Source organism: Tenrec ecaudatus, chromosome 1 (genome assembly GCF_050624435.1).
Source record: "Tenrec ecaudatus isolate mTenEca1 chromosome 1, mTenEca1.hap1, whole genome shotgun sequence".
NCBI classification, from domain to species: Eukaryota; Metazoa; Chordata; class Mammalia; order Afrosoricida; family Tenrecidae; genus Tenrec; species Tenrec ecaudatus.
In genome coordinates, this window is record NC_134530.1 from 181,939,978 (window position 1) to 181,963,522 (window position 23,545).

General features: G+C 43.8%; 1 protein-coding gene across 2 annotated transcripts in view; it reads right to left on the reverse strand.

Annotated features, from left to right (window-relative positions):
* Positions 1–23,545, reverse strand: part of F5 (coagulation factor V) — a 92,384-nt gene that overhangs the window by 64,200 nt on the left and 4,639 nt on the right. For both annotated transcript variants that reach the window (XR_012787269.1, XM_075564621.1), the window contains exons 2-3: positions 20,719–20,810; positions 6,612–6,734 (exon numbers count right to left, since the gene is read on the reverse strand). Coding sequence is in view for 1 of the 2 variants with exons in the window: in XM_075564621.1 (XP_075420736.1) it covers positions 6,612–6,734; positions 20,719–20,810 (215 nt within the window). In the remaining variant the exon portion in view is untranslated. The remainder of the gene's footprint in view (positions 1–6,611; positions 6,735–20,718; positions 20,811–23,545) is intronic.

Sequence of the window (23,545 nt, forward strand, 5' to 3'; positions counted from 1 at the left end):
GCCATTTAGAGAAGCATTTCTGAAATGCATGTATGGCAAACCTGACTTAGACCGTCTATAAAAATAAAAAGCTACAACTCTAAGCTGAAAAGAGAGAAATAAGCAGGATATACTATTGTGCTAGAGGACAAAAATATTCCTAGTCTGGCTTCTTGCTAGATAAATTCTTTACGCAGGGTAGCCCTTTATTTTCTATGTATTTGCTCAGGCCTGTTCCGTTTCTGTTCAGGCCAGAGTCAGTTTTGTAACCTGTTTGCTCTTGCCATGACGTACTAGTTATTTTCCAAAAGCTCGCAGTGTTTTCCACATTCTCGTGTAAACTGGCGAGCATGGGCTTTTAGGCAAGTGAAGTTGCCCATTAGCATGCTTGTTCGTGAAATCCTCCCTCGTTACTTACTTAGTCCAACAACTCTTTCCCTCTCATTTAATAAATTTGGTGAATTCAGGTGCATTAATCAATTCAAAGCAGTCCTTTAGAATCTTTAAATTAGGCAACAGGCAAATTCAAAATCTGTTGCTTCTAAAGGCACTGGTTCTGCTCCAGAGGGCGTATGCATCCCTTGAAGGGAAGGGGTTTCACACTTATGAGATTTATAAGGAGAACATTAGCCATCAGAGTGCCTCGGCTACTTACCACATATTCAAGGGCAAAACCAGTTAACCAGTTGCCATTGAGTGGATTCAGATTTGTGAGGATCTGATGCACATCAGATAGGACTGGGATCCCTACTGCTGGCAAGGGCTGGATTGGGAAGTGGATCCCCCAGGCCTCTCATTTGAGGTGCCTCTGAGCAGAGTGAAGCCTTCCGGTTAGCAGGTTAGCAGCCGAGCAGGTCAGCCATTTGCATCACCCACGTGCTTCCAAACGGAGGCAGCTGCGTCTCTCCATGACCAAAGTGTTTCCATGAAAAGTGATTAGCAGCCTCCCTGTACTATGTTAAGCCTTGAAACGTTTGGGAACATCTAGGAGACTAATACTTCGCTGCAAGGGGCAATGTCTGGTGGAAAGTTATTATTTCATAAATTCATAGAGCTGGCTTACCAGCAGACAGCTGAGTTTTATAGAACTAATTTTGTGGCAAGCAACTCATACACTTAAAACCTGAAAAGATAAATCAAAGAATGATATGATTCGCTATGAAACAAAATTTTAAAGATAATTGACTTAAAAGGGCTTCGAAAATCTCACTGAATAAGAAAGTATGCTTGAGATGCAGCCTTCCAAACAGTTTAGTGTGTGCTTGTTAAAGTGTTTCCGAAATTTTACCCCCAGGTTGAGACGATTTAGTCACAGAGTTTTAAAATGCTGAGATGCATTTGCAGGTAATTTATTTCATGCTGTGAAAGTTCTGTTCAACTCTCCCGTTGATTGAAGCATGTTTCTATTAAACATACTGCAGTCAAGTGGGTTCCAGCTCGATACTAACCCTGTCAGGTAGACTTGAATTGCCCCATAAGAATTCCCAGGCTCTCAGTAAAGAGGGTTCTGCATTGGGGTGCTACCCACAAGGTCAGCATCACCCGCTGCCCTGCAGGAAAAAGGTAGGCCTTTCTACTCTCACAAACATTTACAACCTCAGAAATCAACTCACAGCATTGGTGGATGGGTTTTTGATCTTTGCAGAAACGGAGAGCTTCTCCTGTGGAGTGGCTAGTGGATTTCAACCAACAACCTCTGGGTAAGCAGTCGAGTCCTTTACCCACTGTGTCACCAGGACTCCTTCCATCAAGTAGTTTTATTGAAAGTTGTAGCAATTATTAGATATTTGTTAACTATTTCTAAATGAGGCATTGTGTGTGTGTGTGTGTGTGTGTGTTTCCATGCATCACCTTTTGCCCATTGTGCCCCAAACAGGGAGCCCTAACTGTGTAGTGGGTGACACATTGGGCTGCTAACCAAAAGGTCAACAGTTTGAAACTATCAGACACTCCTTGGAAGAAAGACGAGGCTTTCTATTCCTTTCAAGAGTTACAGTCTCAGAAACCTACAGAGGTGGTTCTACTTGGTCTTCTAGGGCCACTATGGTTGGGGTTGACTCCATGGCAGTGAGATTGCTGTTGCTCTCTGTGCTACAATGGTTTCTCTGAGGCGTACCGGGGAAGGAATTTAGAATCACCAAGACTCAACTTGACCTAGACTTTAGATCTGTCAAATTATGAAGATGGGCCATTATGAGATTTCCAGAGCTTCTCAGCTTACCTGCTGAGAATTTGCATTTCCACCCCAGCTATACTGAATTAGAACTGCCCTGGTAGCTGAGTGGAGTACGTGTTACACTGTGAACTTCAAGGTCAACAGCTTGGAATCACCAACCACTCCACAGGAGAAAAGAAAGACGAAGCTTTCTATTCCTGTTAAGGTCTACAGTCTTAGAACCCCACAGAGGCAAGTTCGACTCTGTCCTGTAGGGTTGCTATGAGTCTAAATGACTTGGTTGCAATGAGTTAAATTGAGTTGGACACCATCCCAAACAATTGTTATGTATACGTTCTTATAGATCTTCAGTGACTCGTGTCAGCTGCAGGTTGCGTCAGAATGAACCAGTTTGGAGCCATGGAGATTTCCACACTGAGAACAGTAGCATCTTTCCTGGTCAGAGCTCAGATTTCCAACCATGTTTGAACCAAAGCATAGTTGAGGCTAAAAAATTAACAAGGCTTCTGGGTAATCAAAACAGATACTGCAAAATTCATGAACTAAAACATAGGGTCTTTATACATATGCATATATAATAACTTAGGCTCTCATTTAGAATTTGTCCACTCTTCAACTGCACATAATTGTAACATTTGTGGATATTGGTAAAATCTTGTAGTCAATAGTAAGTAATGGCTTAGAAAACCCACACCAAGCCCACTGTCATCAAGTAATCCCGCAGGATAGAGAAGAACTGCTCCTCAAGGTTTCAGATCCTGTAAACGTTGATGGAAGTAGACATTCTCACTTCCTCCCATGGAGCAGCTGGTGGGTTTGAACCACTGACTCGACAGTTAGCAGCCCAGCACTTACAGGACAGTGCCACTGGGGCTCCTACTGGCATAAGAAGACATTAACATTTTCCTCCTCATCTTCTATTTGGAAAGGGTCTGGAAAAGCATTACATTTAGAAAGGATTCTCTCTAGAGTGAGCATAAGGACATATCTCAGACACTTCAAGAACTGAACTTCTGGAGAATGTAATTATTCAAAAGTATTCATTGTGTATAGCTGTGCTTTATATGCAGTTTTTCTCAATTGTGGTATCTAAATTCCGGGGGGCGGTATTTCATTTGAGAGTAGAAATAAAATTACCAGCAACAACCAAAGTCCAGTCCTTTATTCAGTCTAAGCTTCTAAGGACAACATTTAATACTGGTAGTATAAGTAGCCATGAAAATAATCACATCTACACAGCTGTCATTGTTTAGTGCCAAATCTGTGCCAAGGAGAGGACCCTGGGGTTGTAGTGGGTTATGTGTGTTAGGATGCAAACTACAAGGTCAACAGTTCCAAACCACCAGTGGCTCTGAAGCAGTGGTTCTCAACCTTCCTGATGCCACGACCCTGTCATACAGTTCCTCATGTTGTGGTGACCCCCCAACCATAAAATTATTTTTGTTGCTACTTCATAACTAATTTTTCTACTGTTGTGAATCGGTGACAACTGTGAAAGGGTCATTTGACCCTCAAAAGGGGTCGCGACCCACAGGTTGAGAACCACTGCTCTAAAAGCAAAAGGATGAGGCTTTCTACTCTTTTAAAGATTTACTGTGCCAGAAACCCACAGAGGCAGTTCTGGTCTGTCCTGTAGGATCACTGAGTCAGAATTGACTCGATGGCAGTGAGTTTATATGTCCAGTAGTTTGGCTACATTATGACTAATTCTTATAATAACTTTAAGTCAGAGGAATTGATATCCCCATTTTATGGATATACAATTGGGAATTAGAGGTCAAAGAATTTACTCAAGTTTACTTAGGATTCAAAGGTAAGTTAAGCTGGCTCCAAAGCCAGTGTTTTTCCATGACTACCTTTTCCTTCTAGCAGATGAGCATAGGTCTCTAAACCCTTAACTGCCAGATAAGGAGAGCAGCTGTGGAGGTTGATTACCCACTGCTCTAACAAGCAGCCCTCTGGGTGAGGGCTAGATTCCCTTCACGCCTATTACATTGTCTCAACTCCACACCATCTTTCTCTCAAACACCTGCCTCTGGGGTCTGGATTCTCATGTCACTGGCGCAACCCGGCACTCAACTCCACTCCTGAAGAACCAGGGCAAGCCACAAAGGGAGGCTGTGGGAGAAGGGGGATGAAAAGGGGGCGTTTCCTTTGAACCTAGGGAGGGTGTTAAGGAGGGCGGAAGGATTGTCTTTTACCGTGAAGGACATTGCCCTTGTACTAGATGTTCATCTAGTTTGCAGCATCGAATTTTACTTTCCCCGGTAACCTGAATTTACCTGTTTTTGATTCGTGGGACCAGAGATGGCCAGGGCACCGAGGGACGTGGCAGGGGCATTTTCAACAGTGGTTCATAAATGATTGCTGGCTGCCAGGGAGTGCGGGGACGAATAAACAGCAAAAGAAGCGGTTGTCGCAAGGTTCAGCCTCTGTGCAAACAGCCCAGCCGGAGTAGAAAGTCCACCCCACATCATGAGATGGAAATTGTGTGTGACATTTTAAATAGGTCCAGGGGTTGTTCTTGTAGTCACTGCACAGTTTTTAGGCTCATAGGAAAAACTCTCGTGCACGCTACCTCACCTCATCTTCCCAGCTTGACTCTCTGAGACGCCTGAAATATCATAGCTCATGCTTCATTGTTTTCCACAAGCCAGCATTAAACACTAATGCAAACATTCCAGGGGCTGCTAGTTCACAAGACCGTTACTAGTCGCCTATACCTTAGTGGGAGCCACTGAAAGCTCCAGGGAGAAAGATGAGCGGTTTCCTCCTGTAACGATTCACAATCTTGGAAACCCCGAAGGGCACTTGTACTCTGTCCTAGAGCATCGCTATGAATCGGAACTGACCCTAGGGCAGTGTGTTCATTAGTTTGGTAGACAGAGAGTCATCTAGGACACAGGAAATATAAAGTCTTTGATAAGCCATAACTTAGATAAATATTAAATTCCCTAAATATATTTTAATTTGAAAAACAATCATTGTCATCATCATAAGATTTATTCAACGATTATTATGTGCTAGGCACTGTTCTAAGATTTCATTACAACAAAGCTGTATGTGTCAGGTATAACTATTAGTCCATTTTACAAAGGAGAAAAGTGAGGCACAGAGATGTCAAGGTACTTTCTAAAAGTCACACAGCTACTAAGTGTCTTACCTCGGAGATGCACCCAGCCTGTCTAGTTCCAGAACTTCCACTGCACACTACTTTCCCACTCAACTCCTCTTCAAAGGCATTGGTGGAAGAAGGAGCATGAACGGTTTGTGCTCATGGTTTTAAAATGATTACAACAATGATGCTAGTTTTACTCGAAATTAGTTCCTGACAAAATAGTCGGCTTTGCTCATGGTGGTGTAGCATCAGCCTCATAGGAATAATTAGAACAATAGCTACTCTCTCCCCTGTGGCGGCTGGAGTCACGTCCAGCACTACCATCACCATGGTCGCCATGATCACAATCATTGCCATCATTCATTGCAGGATTACCAGGTTCCACACACCATGTTTGGTCCACCTCCCAAATGATTCCAGCTAATCCTTACAGCAGTCCTAGGGGTGGGCCTAACCTCTCCCAGTTTACAGAAGGCAAAACTGAGACTCAGACGTGGCAACGCTGGATTTGGAAATTAACTCTGTCTTCAAAGTTCTGAACCACTTCACTACGTCCACAACTCTAGTAGCCTTCGTACCATCATCACCACCATTAGGAGAAGCTCATGGGGAGCGTGGCCAGGGAGTCACTGGGTGAACCATGGTTCTCGTGCCAAACCGGGCCTGCTGCCTGGGTTTGCAGTGAGGCTTGGTGGGCGCACAGTCACGCTCCTGTGCTGACAGACTGCGTATGGCTGCTTCTGTGCTTCTGTGCTCAGAGTTGAGTGGTTACCACAGAGACCGTCCAACCTGGGCAATCTAAATACTAATCATCTAACCTTTCACAGAAAAAGCTTGATGATACCTTTCTGAAATCATATGAAGCCTTGCTGCCAAGTTGATTCCAACTCATCAAGTCCGCTTGGGACAAAGTAGAACTGCCCCACAGGGCATATCAAACTGTCATCTCTATGGAAACAGCCACCAAAGATTCAACTGCTGCACTGCCCGGGCTCCTGCCCCTCCTACCCACCCCCCAAAAAAAACTATTTTTTCCAGGGCTCCTTTAAACCATTTTTCAATAGATTGTTTTCCCCATTTTATAGTTGAACATATTGGAGCTGAGAGATTATGTAGCTTGCTCCCAGTCACCCAGTTGTTAACGACAAGAAGTTAGCTAAAATCTGAAGTCCAGATGATTCCAGAACTGGTTCCTTGTCCTTCTGAAACGTGCATACACAGCCACTGCAAACTGCAGAGGGGAGCTTCTCTGACAACATCTGGTTAGCCAGTCTGTTCGCAGTGGGTGACAGGTATGACACCTTCTCCCTCTCCTGAGAGACGCTGACTGCCACTTACCTTCGGAGGATTTGCTGTACTGGATTCCTTGAGGATGGATGCTTAAAGGCTTGTCCGCCATGTTCTTAAAGTGAACTCTCATGGTGTCTCCGGCTTCAGCATATAAAGTAGGCCCAAGAAGTCCTATGGAGACAAGAATTTAAAATATGGCTTTGTCCAGGATCACCAAAGACAGAGCTGCTGAGCAGGGAAAGCCTGAAAACTCCCGACGGGATTGTTGTCAGACCTGCTGGGTCCCGAGGTGGACCTGCTCATCTTCCCTCCAGAGGCTCTGCCGGCTCTCTGATTTGCTCAGACCAGGAGGAACGAGTAGAAACCCTTGACTTGAACCCCAAGCAAAGGAAGTGAGTACAAATCATAGTTCAGACCTCAACCAACTCCTTCAGACCCACTAATTGTCCTCTGACACAACTGCGTTGGGGCAAGGAAGGACATGCTCCTTTTCTGTTTCTGCAGGGGTGTGACGGAGAGCAGCTCCTTTGGGTTCCCTCTGAGGAGGTGAGCGGTGGTGTAGTGGGCTATGAGTCGGGCCGCTACACACAGGTCAGCAGTTTGAAGCCACCAGCCCCTCCTCAGGGGAAAGAGGAGACTTTCTACTCCTGAACAGGTTTACAGTTGTGGAAACACACAGGCACACTGCAATGCTGTCTTCCAGGGTCTCTGAGTTTACCGTGACTAGCCGGCAGTGAGTCCGAGTGTTTCTGAGGAGTATGATTTGAAAAGAAACCTAAGTAAGGCAAGGAAGCAAATTGTACGGGTCTCCGGCTCCCAGGTGAGTGCAAAGACCCAAGTCGGGCGGAAGTGAGCAGTTGTGAACAGAACAGGGAGGCCCATGGTGTGGGAGGGACAGAGCGGGCTCGGGAGTCGGTAGGGAGCGATCACACGAAGCTGAGGTGGGCCTGTGGTGTGTGCAAGGACTTACCATTTTTCTCTTAGTGAGATGGGCTATCACTTTATGTGTAGCAGACAGACACGGTATGAGACGTTTTAAAAATTCATCGTGGCTACTGAGTAGGAACCAGAAATGAAGTGGAGGAACTAGTACAGCCAAGAGGTAATCATGAATTGGACCACTGTGTGTGGCAAGGAAGGGGAGAAGTGGCTGGGTCCCGGACATATTTTGAAGGAATAGCCCACAGAGTTTGCTGATAGACTGAATTGGGTATGGGAGAAAGAGAATTCAAGGAAAACCTAGAGGTTCTGTGGCCTGAGCAACTGGGTCAGTCAGTGGTGGGGGCTCAGGGAGGAAAGCAGGTGGGACACCCAGAAATCAAGACCAAGCTTTCCCTGACAGCATTCCAGGTGCCGTGCTAGGTCCTAGGGAGACGAGGACAAGTCAGACGCAGTCCATGTCCACAAGGCTCTCCGAAGCGACACATTAGAGCCTGACATCTGAGAGGAGCTATCGTGGAATCGGGGTAGACTGCTAGTAAGCAGAGAGAGTGAGGGGAAGAATGTGTATGAGTTGGGGTACTGTCTGATGAAAAGTCATATTATGTTAGTATTCGCATTCATAACAGTTGCAATATACTAGGATTTTCCAAGTTTTAGCCCTCAGATTTTATATCGCAATCCCCTGAGACCTTACTAAAATGCAAATTATAAAATACCACCACAGAGTCAATGAATCGGATGCTCTTGAGGTGGAGTTTGGAATCTACACTTTAACCGTTCTTCCAGACAATTCTTGTATCTATTAAAACTGGAAAGTGTACTGAGTACGGCTCTGTGCCCTGTTTCCGACAAGTGGTACGTGACTGGCGTCACTTCTGAGTCATCCACAAGTTCTTCTAGCCTTGGCTTCTGCCCAATAGGAACCAGGAAAGCAATAGAAGGAAGTTGGCAGCCGTGGGCATTAAACTCCATGGAGTCTGTAGTGGTGCTGACACATACAATGCTTCCTTTAATGGCTTTGTGTACCCTTGATGTGGTTTAGGCCTCTAAGTCCTTACATTGGTCTTCACAACTCACCCTCACGGGGAATTATTATGAGCTTCCTCTTACAGATGAAGAAACTGAGCCTCACAAATTCCAAATACCTTGTCCAACATCATATAGATAAAGGGGGAAGAAGCATTAGCATTTAAACATTAATATGACTGTAGATACTGAGCTCTATTTATTTATTTATGATTCAATAGTTCAGTCATATCAAGGAGTGTTGCGCAATCGCTACCACAGTTTTAGAACATTGTTGCTCCTTCTTGTGCTCTTTATTATCAGCTCCTCATTAACCCCAGCCTCCCCTGCCCTGCCCCGGGGAGCCCAGCATCTAGTTATTGTCTCGACGCATTCGCCCGTCATGGGTCTCATCACCTGCAAAGCTCAGAAAAACATGTAACAGAGAGTCAAGGAGGCTACCAACAACAGCAAATACAACAGAGATAAACCCCCGTTCGAAAGAAAACAGAAAATATTAAAAACTAAAGCAAATTCAAAATATATCAAAATGGAAATCAAATTATAAGCCTGTAACCATTCAAATCCGATGTTTTATTTTAATCTATTATAATTGTCTCTTCAATACTTTCTCTGATAGCCAGGCTATTCCCACCCCTTGGCTATGGTCAGGGGCAATTGCCAGAGGCTTATTCTATATGTAGATTCTGCAAATGTACTCTGGGCTTCCCGTCACCCATAGCCTCTGCAAGCCAGAACTTCACAATTTAAATTCTAATACCATTCCTTCCTTCATATCTAGATCGGATCATTCAGGCTGGTGTGCTTCTGCCATGCGGGCTCACTTAGATGATGGCTTGTTTGAAAACAAGCCTTTAAGACCCTAGATGCTATTCTTTCTGGTAGCTTGGCACCATCTAGTTTCTTCATCACACTTTGCTGTAGCCCCCATGTCTTCGGTGATCTCTTCATGAGAGAGTGTGTGAAGCAGGGCCATATTATCAGAACTAATTGTTGTTAACTTGGAGCTAAGATTAAGTGTGAGCTCAAAATCTATTCCTATATCTATATTTTATATGCCTCTCATTCACCTTAGAGACTAGATATTGAGTTTTCATCACCTCTTTATTTGATCTTCTATTCATTCATTTAATCAATGTATTTTAAGTGTTCGCACTACCCATTCTATCAGAGTTACAATGATGAGGAATGGATTTCATAGCGCTTCTAATATGGCAGGACAGACAGATTTGAACAAACACACAAGCACTTGACAGAAGGACCTAGTCTAGTCTGGCAGGCAGGAAAGGAGTTTGGCTTAGAAAGATCTCCTTAAGTGATGCTTCAACTGTGAACCAAAAGTAGAAAGTTAACCAGTCAAAGGGGTAGGCAAAGGGCTTTCCAGAGATGAGGTAGCATGTTCAAAGGCCCTGGGGCACAAGGAAGCATAGCCCAATAAGAGAACTGACATATCACCAGGGGAAAGATATGGTAGAGAGACTGAAAGTAAAACCGAAGACATCATCAGAGACCAATCACACAAGGCCTATAGGCCTCTCAGAGTTTTTCCTTTAACCAAAGTATATCTGGAAGCCACTGAAGAGTTTTCAGCAGGACTGATACATGGTTTTAACACATGTGGCTATATTTGTGAAGGATGAGGCGGAGAGAAACCTGAGTGGCCCAAACACTCTTGTAGAAAGATGTAGGTGACTTCTTTTAAGGTGATGGCAGTGACGATGGCAAGGAGAGAGCTGTTAGGGACATAAAATTGTCTAGACTTGATAGTTGTACTGGATATGGGATGGAGAGCGAGAAAGAGCAAGTTGCCATGGATGGTCGATGAGTTTCTGGCTTGAGGAGATGGACAGATTGAGGATGCCATTCTCTCAAGTGGAGGACACTGCATCAATATTCTTCTGTGGGGCTACAACAGAGATCATACTTGGCTTTTGAAAACCCTCTGTGCCTGTTCCACCACTCATCTCTCACTTTGTCATACTGGGGTTGCTTATGCGTTGCTCTCACGCTGGAAACTGAGCCACTAGAAGTAAAGTCACTGGTATTTCAAATGCTAGGACAGGTTTCAGTGGAACTCCCAGACTAAGAAGAACGAGACCCAGTGAGCTATTTCTAAAAATTAGCCAACGAAAATCTTATGGATTACATTGTCTGACTCACTTGCTTTGGACATGTCATCGGGAGGGAACAATTGCAGAGGAGGACAGTGTGTGGGGCTTAGGACTTTACAGGAAGCCTGTAGGGAGATGGTTGGCACAACAGCTGCTGTGCTGAACTTGTGCAGTGATTGTGAAGACGATGCCAGTCTGGCCAATGTTTCTCTCTATGGTACATGCACATGGTTGCTATGAAGCCGAGTCAACTCCATCAGAGCTGACAACAGTCTTTCCATTGGCTTCCAGCCCTGGAGTTTATACTGACCTTGTGCCTGAAGCATCTTTCTTTTGGTTTTAGTCAGTGCTCTCCAGATTGGGAAAGCATGTACTCAACCTTCATTCTACAGATGGTTGACGGAGTCTGGCGGTGGGTCAGGCAGTGATTCATAGCACTGCTGGGACTAGAACTCAAGTCTCTGGACCACTGAGCCAAAGTGATCGCCACCATTGTTCACAGGGCTAATTTGCCTCTCTCCCCACCCCACCTTCTTGGTATAGTCCAATGGCTACACTTTTCCTGATTCTGCCATATCTGACTTCACTCCTGAATTCTCTTTGTGCGCTGCTACGCTTAGCCCTAGCTCCAAATTGAAGCTCCCAATGGCCTTCCCAAGATCCCAGTGGGGTGCTACTGTGTTGACGCACTGTGCCTCTCATTTGTCTACCATGGTTTCCTCTCTGGGTTGACGTTTGTTGGCATCACATGGTTGTAAATGTCAGACGCCCAGAACCAGTCTCCCAGGTCACTTCACGTAATAAGAACTCTTATTTAAATGGAAAACTTAGAGGTATTTTTCCAGTCTCCCTTTTTGTCTCTTCAGAAACAAGGTAAGACAAAAGGAAGTTTACACAAGGACAAACCAAATACCTTCATGCATGGTGGTAAATACATGCCTGAAGACTGAGCTGTTCTTTAGCTCCGTCATCCAAATGGCCTTCCTCTTCCTCTTTCTCAGTGCTCAAAGCAGGAGTTGGGAAGCAGTGACGTCAGTACCTTGTGCAGGGCATGGCAGCACACCATGTACCCAATTTCATGCAGATGTGGAGTTGGAAAGGACGGCAGGGGCTCGCTAATCCCAGCCCTGTGCTCAGGTGAATGATGCCTTAGGGAACACAAGGCCGTTCATTGTTGCTCTTTTAAAACTCCACCAAGAAAAATATTTCCTAATCTTCCTTGAAAAGGTACAAGGACTCAACACTAGCCATTTTAAAGCCAAGATAGGATTCCTGAGAATGAACCTAACCTCTCTCTTTATCCACATTCCTACCAATCCCAGTGGACCAGCTAATTACCATGGTCTCCCCTGTGGGGTGACCTTACGTGTAACAGAACGAGGAGTTGTCCGGTTTTGAGCCATCTTCATGACCTTGTACGCTGGTATGCTTGTATGTTTGCGCTCACCCTAAGTTGTTTTAACCTCTGGACTTCTACCGCACAGGTGGGAGAGTGGCTTGGGGCACAGTTGTCCAGGCTCACTAGAGTGATATCCCTCAACTGGGTGGGGAAAACAACAGGGGAGAGGTACACACATACAAGGGGTCTTCAAAACATTTGTGGGAAAATTCCATTATCTTTCAAGTCCATGTTTCCTCAAACTTCTGGAAAGCCCCACATACATGACACAGGACTAGTGTGGGCAGTAGGGGTGGTCAGAGTTCCTGATAACCTTTGGTCTCAGCCTGTCACAATCAAAGTCTTCCTGTCTCACTTATTGTGCAAAGACAAGTAGTGCTCCTCTGCCCTTCCAGCATTCATAGTTAAACAACTTTGGGAGTTGAAGAAGAGGCTGCATAGAAACATGTTAACATGCCTCCGAAATGACATAAAACAAATACATCGAGATATACACAGAAGTGGGCAGAAAAGTAAAAGTGCAAAGTTTCTAAACTGTTTAAAGTACAAAGTTTTTAAACATGAGTCAATGGCTACCGTCAACGACTCTCAAGGTCTATTTCTAAATAATGAGCTTGGACCAGGAAATCACACCAGACATTGATCCTCTGAAACAATATTGGTCTCAGCACTCTCCTCTTCAAAAAGTCTCAATGGCTTCTATTGCTTAAAAGATAAAGTCTCCAATCTGGTATCCATCCTTTTAAAAACCAAACCAAGCCACCCCGATGGCCCCCGTACTGTGTCTCACACAGAAAGCGCTCAACTTCTGTTAACTTGGCCAAAACGTCAAGTCTTCTCTACCCCGGCCTGACAAACAGTCTCCCAGCTCATTTTCCCGTTGGCTACCTAAAGTTTCGAACAGTTCTGGTTCTCTATTTTATATACCCAGCCTGGAGGTGGAGCACTGTCAGGGACTAGACATTGGTCTGACTGCCTGGATAGAGGTCAGGAGGCCCTTCAACTTTCTGCCCACAACTACAGATGCACTTTTACGTGTAGATCCCCTGTCCCACCCCCAAGGAAGGTAGGGAGCATCCTTTCTACCTAATGCTGACCCAACCAAGCTCTGAAGCCTACCACTTCCTGCTTGTTCTGAGTCTGATTTTATCCATTATTTGATCTCCGATGTCTTTATCTTTTTATCGTCTTTTGATTTTTTCCCCTTGAGCACCTAGTTTTAAGTCACTGTACTCATTTTTTTAAAATATTCTTAAAGTGCTCATTCCTTTCCAGTAGTGCCCCCCCTCTTTCTCTTCCCACCGAGTCAAGCTACAGAATAGAGCTCTCTAGCTTCTGATTTCATTCACTCTGGAGCCTCTATCCATTGATCTCACTCCACTATTCCATAACCAAAAACATCTTTGGGGGGTGGGGGAGAGGGGGGTGGAGGGCTCCCTGTCTTGGTAGCTCCTGGTAGAATGTGATCCTTCGCTATCAGGAGACTGCAGTCTCTAGCTTTCCTCTGCCCGACCTAGGAAGACTCTCTGAAGCTCCTTGGGCACTTTTGATTGTTTGTTTCTTGACCCACCTCTTGGACTTTGGTGTTTCTTTGGGGGTCTCTTGGTAACTGTCTCTTCTCATCACACATTCCTGGATGATATCACACACCATCCCAAAGCTTCATTAAATATCTTTTTTGTAATGTCTCCCAGATATTTATATCTAGCTCAGCTCTCTCTCCTCAGGGAGACGTCTCTATACTCATCTTGCTGTTTGACTTCTTGGGGTAAATCTACCTAAACACCTGCACTCCAAACGTGAATACCAAATTCCATCACAAATTTTCCCCGTTCCTTTATCCCCTCTCCCCTCTTTAAAGGGCTCCATGTCTACCCCACTACCCAAACTAGAAATCTCAGAACCAGTCATGACTCTTTGCCTCACTATCTGAAATCTAATCAATCACCATTAATTGTCTCTAGTACCTAAATATCTTTAAAATCTATCTATTTCTCTTCACCCCAGGTGCCCTACTTACTTTCCTACCTGAGTCGACACCATAATCACATAACTGGGTTCTCTAATCCATCCCCTACAGTTGGAAAGAGCACAAATCTTTAGACAAATCTTTATCCAGCTTAAAGGTTTTCGGTGGCTCCCTGCTGTTCTCAGATAAGGCTGTCCCATGGCTCCCTAATCTGGACCTGGCCCCTTTGCCTCTTTCCTGTGAGTGCTGTTCGTTCCCCAACCATGCACTCTTTTCTGAATCTTTACACATGCTGCTTCCTTGGTCTAAGATTCATCTTTCTTCCTTTCTCCACCCTTTGCTCTCCTAGTGGCTACTTTCTTTTCCACTCTTAAAGATGGAAAGAGGTTTTGGACCCCTAGACCAGTTTCTACCTCACTGGGATCTTGTGAGGATCAAATTAGCTAATAAATACGCAGTACTGAAGAGAATGCTAACACATAGCAATGGGTATTCCCCGTGTCCTACTCCAGGATTCATCCTCTTTCTTCCTTATTATTGTCCTGTGATTGCTTCGTTACTTATCAGCATTCCCTAATAGTTGGTTAGCTCCTGAAGGTCATTGCCCATGCTTGTTTACCTCTGGGTCCCCAGAGGCTGGAATGCATAGTCTCAGTACATAATTATGGGCTTTCTTTTTTAAAAAGAAAATGTATAAATACATATCTATTTGCAAATATATCAATGTATAAATTAGCATATATAAAGAATATGTTAACTCTGGCCATGATTAGCAATATTAGCAATGTAGCAAACGTTTACTGAATGCTTGCTATGTGTTAGCATTCTTTAAAGCACTCTGTATGTATTGACTCATTTGACCCTCACAAGATCCTGTTGAGGTAGAACTAGTTTAAGGGCCTGAGGGTGTAGGGAAGAGGAAGGTGCTACTTCTGCTGACAGGGCATGTGAATCAGTGTCACTTCAGAGAAGGGGGGGCTAGTAATGAGCGGTGCTGGTGACACAGGTTAGGCACTGGGCTGCCAAGCACAAGATCGGCAACTCAAACCTACTAGCTCCTCTGCAGAAGAAAGAGAAGGGTGTCTGATCTGCTCCCCTAAAGACTTGCAGAGCCACTAAAAGTTGGAATCAATGCCAATCAGTTTCTTATTATTTTGGATTTCTTTTGGTTTGGGTATGTAGTAAAGTCAGTGGTGTGGTTGAGCCCCAGGACAGAAGATCCAGTGAGCAATACTAAATATTGCTCACAATGAGTAATTATTACTCATAATTAGCAGTACGTATCATTCTAAGTATTGGTAATAAGCAATAGCAAAAGAGGTGGGAGGAAAACAAGGTAAGGAGAGAGTGTCCCAGAAAGACGAGTGTTAACCGGGCCACTGAAGTCAAATGAAGGAAACCACTGAAGGAAAACGGTGCCTCAGGGCTGGAGATTGTGTTTGGAGTAATTATAGCGGACTCCTATTATTGGTGTGGGTTAGGAGAGGCACAGGAGGGAGCCATATAGACCGCGCCCACAGGAAGCTGATAGTGACGGAAAGGAGCAAAAAGGACAGGGCAGGCAGCGCCGTGAGAAAATCTGTTTTTCTAAATGGGGTTCCCCTGACATGCTTTTAAAAATGTTGTTCTTGTCGATTTTTCAAAAGGCAGATGGCTCCACTAGATGAAAGATTGAAGTTGAAGGGAGGACCAGAGGAGGGCGGGTGAAGAATGAATCCGGGATGACGCGTCCCTGGTTATCTGGGGTGGATATTGAGGGGAGGATGGAAGAGGAGAGATTGGCAAAGGAAGCTTGAGGACGTTGTCACAAAGTGACCTCTATCATTCCTGTAAAGTATGGTGCTATATTTGAGGTCCAGAAAACCCACTCACACACTTCCTTTGGTTAAAGAAGACAAAATAAATATGTAGATAGATCGCAGATAGATAATTCCCGGCCACTGAGTCAATTCCAACTCATAGAAGAGAAGAGGAAAAGATGAGTTTTTGTTTACTCGTTGGTTTGGCTCCTGTGACAGGCAGGACTTATGTCAACTAGATACTCTCCTGGAAGAGTAGGGCTGGAGCCCAACCTATCAGTTGGGTCCACACCTGATGACCCCTCCTTGGGGGGTGTGGCCTTTTGTATAAGGAAGAGACAAAACAGAGTGGAATCCTCCTTGGTTCTTCCCCTTCTGCTGGCGCTGGATCTTGCATCTGGTCCCTCAGTCTCCTGTTGCATGACTTACCGATTCTAGGAGCCATCTGCAGACTATTAACTGTGGATTCATTTGGCTGATTTCAGACTAATTTACCTCTCCATCTGCCAGACAGTGTCCCCTGCAGCCTCTGCTTCATCATCCTGCTTCCTATTTCTCAGATTCCATGAGTCAGGAAAATCCTGACTTGAACTGGACAGGATTTACCTACCTCTATAATTGTGTGAGCCACCAAGTGACCATGTGGCCTGAGCTGCCCATCATGAACTGGGGGTTGTCTGATCCACAGAGTCATAAAGTTGGACGGGTACAGAAGCACTCCATCATTAAATGGCAGTGGTATATAGGACAAGGTACAAGCAAGCTGTATGAAGAAGTGGCCCCAATGTCTATGATGTCCATCCCTGTCACGGTACCACCTTTCTCCAAGTATGTTTTGGGGAGTTAGTTGACAGAGGAACAGAATACTTGTACTTGATGTACTGATGGTCCTGCACAGCACACGAGTACCACTTGAAAATGAACAGCAGCAACACTACCGCCCTTTTCTGGAACCTCTGAAGGGCCGAGATGAAGGGATAGCCTCCCTGTGGTCCGAATGTTGAGCGCTATGCCTGGTTGCTCAGTTTGCTTAGAAGGTGAAATGGCCACGTGTTCAACTTCATACTGATTCGTGTGCTGTGACCAAGGGCATGGCTGGATGGTCAAGGACTTGAAGGGAGCATGATTAGAAAATTGGTGGTGACAAGGACGTCTGGGCAAATGGTATACAGATGGACCTCTCTGACTGGGCAAAAAAGTGAAGATATTTTTCTTGTGTGAACGCTCACTAAAGGGTTACCTCTGCAGAGGAGGGCATTAGTAATCAAGTGGATAGACTGACACATTCTGTGGAAACCAGTCATCCTTTTCCCCCGGCCACTCCTGTCCTCCCCAACGGACTCAGGAACAAAGTGGCCATGATGGCCTGGACAGAGGTTCTGTGGGGATAACCTCAGCAACATGGACTTCCACTTACCAAGATTGACTTGGTTACTGCCATTGCTTAGTGCCCTATCTGCCAGCAGCAGAGACTAACAGTGAGCTCAACGTATGGGGGCATTCCTTAGGGGCTGTGGAGGGATGGGAGTCAACCAGCAACCCAGCAGCAGATTGTTACATGGGACCGCTTCTTTCATGGAAAGGGCGGAACTTTGTTCTTACTGGAATAGGCACTTACTCTGGATGTGGATTTGTTTCTCCTGCATGCAATGCTTCTGCCAAAACTACCATTCGGGGACTTAACAGAACGCCCATCCACTGATATGGCATCCCGCACAGCATCGCCTCGGATCCAGGGACTGGATCCTGAAGTGTAGCAGTCGGCCCATCCTCATGGAATCCATTGGTCTTACCGTGTTCCCCAGCATCCTGAAGCAGCTGGCTTGCTAGAATGATGGAATGAACACAATGGTGGCACCAGCGTGGTGGCAACACTTTGTGAGGGCGTGGCAGTGTTCTCCAGGGGGTTCTATATGGTCTAAACCACTGTCCAATATTTGTGGTTATTTCTCCAATAGCCAGGATTCAGAGGCCCAGGAACCAAAGGCTAGAAATGGGAGTGACACCACTCACTGTTACTCCTAATACCCCACTCACCACATTTTCCCTTCCTGTCCCTGCAACTCCCTGTTCTTCAGGTCTGGAGGTCTTAGTTCCAAAGGGGAATATCCTACCTGGAGACACAGCACTGCTTCCATTGAGTTGGAAGCTAAGCATGCCTCCTGGATATTTTGGACTCCTTGTACCTCTGGATCAACAGGCAGAGAAGGTATTGCTGTATTTAGTGATGTGATTGATCCTGGTTCCCAAGGGGAAATTGCATTCATATTGCATAATGGAGATAACGAAGAATATGTCTGGAGTCCAGGAGATTTCTTAAGTCATCTCTTAGTACAACCATGCTCTGTGATTAAAGTCAATGGTCAACTACAGCATCTCAATTTGGACGTGACTATTAATAGCCAAGACTCTTCAGGAATGACGATTTGGGTCACACTGCCAGGCAAAGAAGCGTGACCAGCGAAGGTACTTGCTGACAGCAAAAGAAATATGGATGGGTAGTGAGAAAAGATAGTTCTAAATACCAGCTGCGGCCATGTGACCAGGTGTTGAAACGAGGACTGTAATTATTATAAGTAATTCCTCTTTGCATGTATGCACCAAATATTTTTCTTTTGTTCACTTACAAAATATACGATGAAAATAGGGTTGGTGCATTTTCAGTTGTACACGTTAGTTGCAGCATGCTGGGCACCAGTATGATTGTATTATTGTCTTTCTTTGGTGAGGAGATATGGTTAAAGTTTGAGACAGAGGCTATCAATGAAATTGTTGTGGCTGTTGTTAGGTGCCATCAAGTCGGCTCCAACTCATAGTGACCCCATGTCCAACACAATTAAAGAGCTGTGCACAGGTGTCAACTTGACAAAGAGGGGGTCTGTGTTGGCTAAGGATTTGTGTCAGCTATATTCTCCTGGGTTAAGACTAGGGTGGAGCCCAACCTCTCAATTGGGTCCAAGCCTAATGAAAACTCCTTGGGTGTGCAGCCTTTTGCATAGGAAAGAGGCTGAGTAGCATCCCTTTGACCCTTTGCCTTCTGTTGGAGCTAGATCTTGCATCTGATCTTGCATCTCCGTCTTCTGTTTGATAGCCTACCAATCCCAGGAGCATCAGTGCACTGCAGACTATGGAATCATTCATCCAACTTCAGACTCATGTACCTATCCATGCGCCAGCCGATGCCCTCTGCCACCTCAACTTCATCACCCTGCTTCCTGTTTGTCAGCTCCCATGCATCAGGGAAAAGCCTGACTTGAACCGGACTGAGCTTCCTTCCTTCTATACCATGTAAACCATTTCTCCAGCTCAATCTCTTTCTGGATACCAATACATACAAGCGTCACTGGGTTTGCTCCTCTAGAGAACCCAACCTAACTCAGCTTCATGTATGTCACACTAAACAAAGCAGAACAGACAGGAAAGATAGCTACCCCAAAATGACCGATACACAGTTTCTCTGAATCAGTCTAGAGCAGGAGTCAGTCAACTGTGGCTCACATGCCACTTGCGACTTCCGGTACATACATGTGTCTCTGAAGTAAATTAGAAAAAATTTAAAGGATGTTAAAAATAATAATAATTTATCAATTAACAAGGGTTCATGAGGGAGGGAGGAAGGGAGGGAAGGAGGGTGGGGAAGGGAGGGAAAAATGAGGAGCTGATACCAAGGACTCAAATAGAAAGAAAATGTTTTGAAAATGAAGGTGGCAACAAATGCTTGAACACATGGATGGATGAATGGATTGTGATAAGAGCTGTATGAGTCCCCAATAAAATGATCAAAAAAATTTTAAATGATATTATTCAGATAATGGTGATTTCATTTGTTTGACAAAATATATTCTAGCTCTTGAATGATTTTTAAATTGTGGTGAGGGACAGGGCTGGTTCTTCTGTCTCAAAAGTTGGCTGACCCCTGGTCCAGAGAATCAGAGGGAAGCAAACTATCATTCTGTTACAGCCCCTCTGTGCTCATTAAACTAGACCATAAACTCCCTCAGGGCAGCCTCTGTGTCTGTTGTGTCCACTCTTGCATCCACAATGCCTGCCTAGTTCAAGGTCCAGCCCATAGCAGCTGCTCCAACTGCTATACGAGTGAATTAAACTTTCAGGGCCCTAAAACTTTCTGGTTAGCTTTTCCAGTCCACATTAAAAGCAGGGCCAGCTTTCCAGGCGTGGGCCATGTGCACGTAATTGCACAAGGCCCCGAGTTCCAAAGGGCCTTCTGGCTTAATGATTTGCTGTCTCTGTTTTGAAATTCTCATGAATACAAACAAGAAACTTCAATTTTCACTTTCCATTGGATCCTATGGATTATATATAGCTCATCCTGGTTCAAAACACTGGTATGAATTTCTAGAAAATGTTACCAAGTGGCTATTTTAGATAGGTATGAATGTCAAATTATCTATAGGCTCAAGTAGAAAGAAAATGTTTTGAGAATGATGATGGCAACAAATGTACCAATGTGCTTGACACGATGGATGGATGTATGGATTGTGATAAGAGTTGTTGTATACAGAAAAGGGGGTGAAGGGAGACGCCGGCAGAAAAGGGGGTGAAGGGAGACACCGGATAGGGCAAGATATGACAAAATAATAATTTATAAATTATCAAGGGCTCATGAGGGAAGGGGGAGCGGGGAGGGAGGGGAAAAAAAGAGGATCTGATGCAAAGGGCTTAAGTGGAGAGCAAATGCTTTGAAAATGATGAGGGCAAAGAATGTACAGATGTGCTTTATACAATTGATGTATGTATATATATGGATTGTGATAAGAGTTGTATGTGCCCCTTATAAAATGTTTTTTTAAAAAGAGTTGTTGTATGGGCCCCAATAAAATAATTTCAGAAAAAAAACCCAAGAAATTGTATCTTTAAAATTAAAAGTATATTTCTATCTAAGGCTTACCTGAAATGCTAGATCGGGGTTTTTCTCTCTTAAAATTTGCTTCATACTCTCTGTAAACAATTTTCTGAAAGGAAATTCCAGAAGTCTTCAAGCTGGAAATGAAATACAAACTTATTTGAAATGCATTCAACTGTGCATGATATCTACTTCTCATATTATGAAAAGGTAGACTCACATGTCCTCAGAATCCCAGTAGAAATCACAGTAATTTTATTGTATGCCAGAAACCCAAGTTTTATAAACATGGACACTAGATAAAGCTAGTGAATTATAGGGAAACTTGTGAGAGCCGGAACTCAATGGGACTGCCTCGTTTTTCCAGGCCTTCCAAGCACTCTGCCTTTGACGGGTGCAATCTGCCCAGTTTTCTCCCTCTTGTTTTAGTGGGAATTTTTTGTTTTAATTTTCGTTTTCTTTCTCTGCCAGATTTCCACCTTACAATCATCTGGTTTTCATAGGTCTTGTGGTCATTAATGATCTCTTCAAAAATATTCCATTGTCATAGCAATTCTTCATTGCCATTCAGTTGATGCTGGCTCATGACGACTCCTTGTGTGTCAGAGTCAAAGCTGCTCCATTGGGTGTTCAAAGTTGATTTTCTGGAAGCACACCACTTAATCTTTCCTCTGAGAGGAAACTTCCGACCATTTTTAGCAGCCAAGCATGTTAACAATTTTCTCTGCCTGGGAACGTCCTTTCCGCAGAGGTCAGCAGTTGGAAGTACCAGCTGCTCCTCAGGAAAGAGTAGGCTCTCCAGTCCCAGAGAGGATCCAGTCTCAGAAAGCCCCCGAGGCCATTCTCCACTCTTCTGTTGGGTTGCTATGAGTAGTGATCCACTTGATGGCAGTCTGTTTGGGGTTTGTTGTTTGTTTGTTTGTTTGTTTACTCCCATTACAAGGAGTCCTGGTAGCATAATGGGATACGTGTTGGGCACTAACCACAAGATTGGCAGCTCCAAACCATCATCTCCTCTTTGGGAAAAGACTTATAGCCTTGCAAACCCAAAGGAGCAGTTCTAGTGTTAAGGGTATGGGCTAGTAGGAGGTTCGAACATGGAAGTTGATAATGGACTAAACGTTATCTTGGAGTGCTTTGAAAGAGTTCGTGTTGGACTGCTAATCACAAAGTCAGTGGTTCAAATCCATCAGCCTCTCTGAGAGAGAAAAATGAGGTAATCCACGTCCATAAAGATTTACAGCCTCAGAAACCTTATATAGGATTGCTACAAGTCAGAAATGACTCAGTGGTAGTCTGGTTGGTAGTGAGCTGGACTCCCTGAGCACACGAATCCTAGGATTCTGTATGCGAGCTTAGGTTCCTAATGGGAAAATCCACAGTAATTAATTTTTCTTTAGCATAATGGAATAGTAACACTCCTTCCCTCATCTCCTGGACAAATCTTGAAATACAGAAATAGAGATGTGGTGTAAAGTCTTCACTAAAAAGCATCTCTTTTTTGTGTGAATTAATCTCACACAAATTACTTCATTTTGTCTTAAAGAATTGAAGATAAACAAGCGGCCATCTGGCTGAGAAGCAACAACAACACCCACATGGAGGAAGCACACCAGCCTGTGTGATCATGAGGTGTTGAAGGGATCAGGTATCAGGCATCAAAGAACAAAAATTAATATCATTGTGAATGAGGGGGAGTGCAGAGTGGAGACCCAAAGCCCATCTGTAGGCAACTGGACATCCCCTTACAGAAGGGTCTCAGGGAGGAGACGAGCCAGTCAGGGTGCAGTGTAGCAACGATGAAGCATACAACTTTCCTCTTGTTCTTTTTTTTTTTTTTTTTAAGAATGAGATGTTTTTATTGATCAGTTACTATGTATACTTTAAGATTATTCATTTTTTAAAAATTGAGTTGTATACTATTAAGTACCCTTTGTAGTAAAACTAGAACAGTTTAATCAAACCTAAATCTTGCAGGTTTAAAGTATAAAATTAGAAAAACAAGTGCACATGAACTTAAGAGAGTACTGCATTTCATCATTTACATATTTTAATATCTCTGGAATTCGGATTAGTCATAATTATAGAATAAAGTTTTAACATTGACATTTAACTCACCATAAATGTTTAATAGACTTCTTTATCTAATGCATATTATTAAAGATGATTTTGTACAGTTTTATAATTTCATTTTTGTAGAATAAAACTCATGAAGAATTTACTGAATTTCACCACTAAGAATAATTTTGTATTTTTTTGTTAATAAAATACAGCAATTCAGGAATTTTTTTTTCTCTTTTAGATTTTATGCATTCACCTTAAAAGATTCAGACATGAACTGATGTTTTCCACCAAAACCAGTACCCATGTTTCATTTCCATTAGAAGGTTTGGATCTACAGCCATTTCTTGCTAAGGATAGCCCAGGTCAGATTGTGACATATGATCTTCTGTCAGTCATTTGCCATCATGGAACCGCTAGTAGTAAGTACAGTCTCTACCTGCTTCTTAGATTGGTTTTTGTTTTTTAAAAAAGTAAAACCTCAGTTGATAATTTAGATGTTTAAATATAATTAACCAAAAGAAAAACTTTAACAATATATTAAACTACCAGTTTTTAAATTTTAAGATATTTGTGTTAGTCTGGGTAGACTAGAGAAACAAATTCATGGAGACACTCATGTGTATAAGGGAGAGGTTTATATACAAGAGCAATTGAGCATTGAGAAAACATCCCAGCCCAGTGCAGATCAAGTCCATAAGTCCGATATTAACACATATGTCCGATACCAATCTATAAAGTCCTCTTCAGACTCATGAAACACATGAAGTGACGCCGAATGTAGAAGATCAGAGGCCAGTGGGTAGAAAGT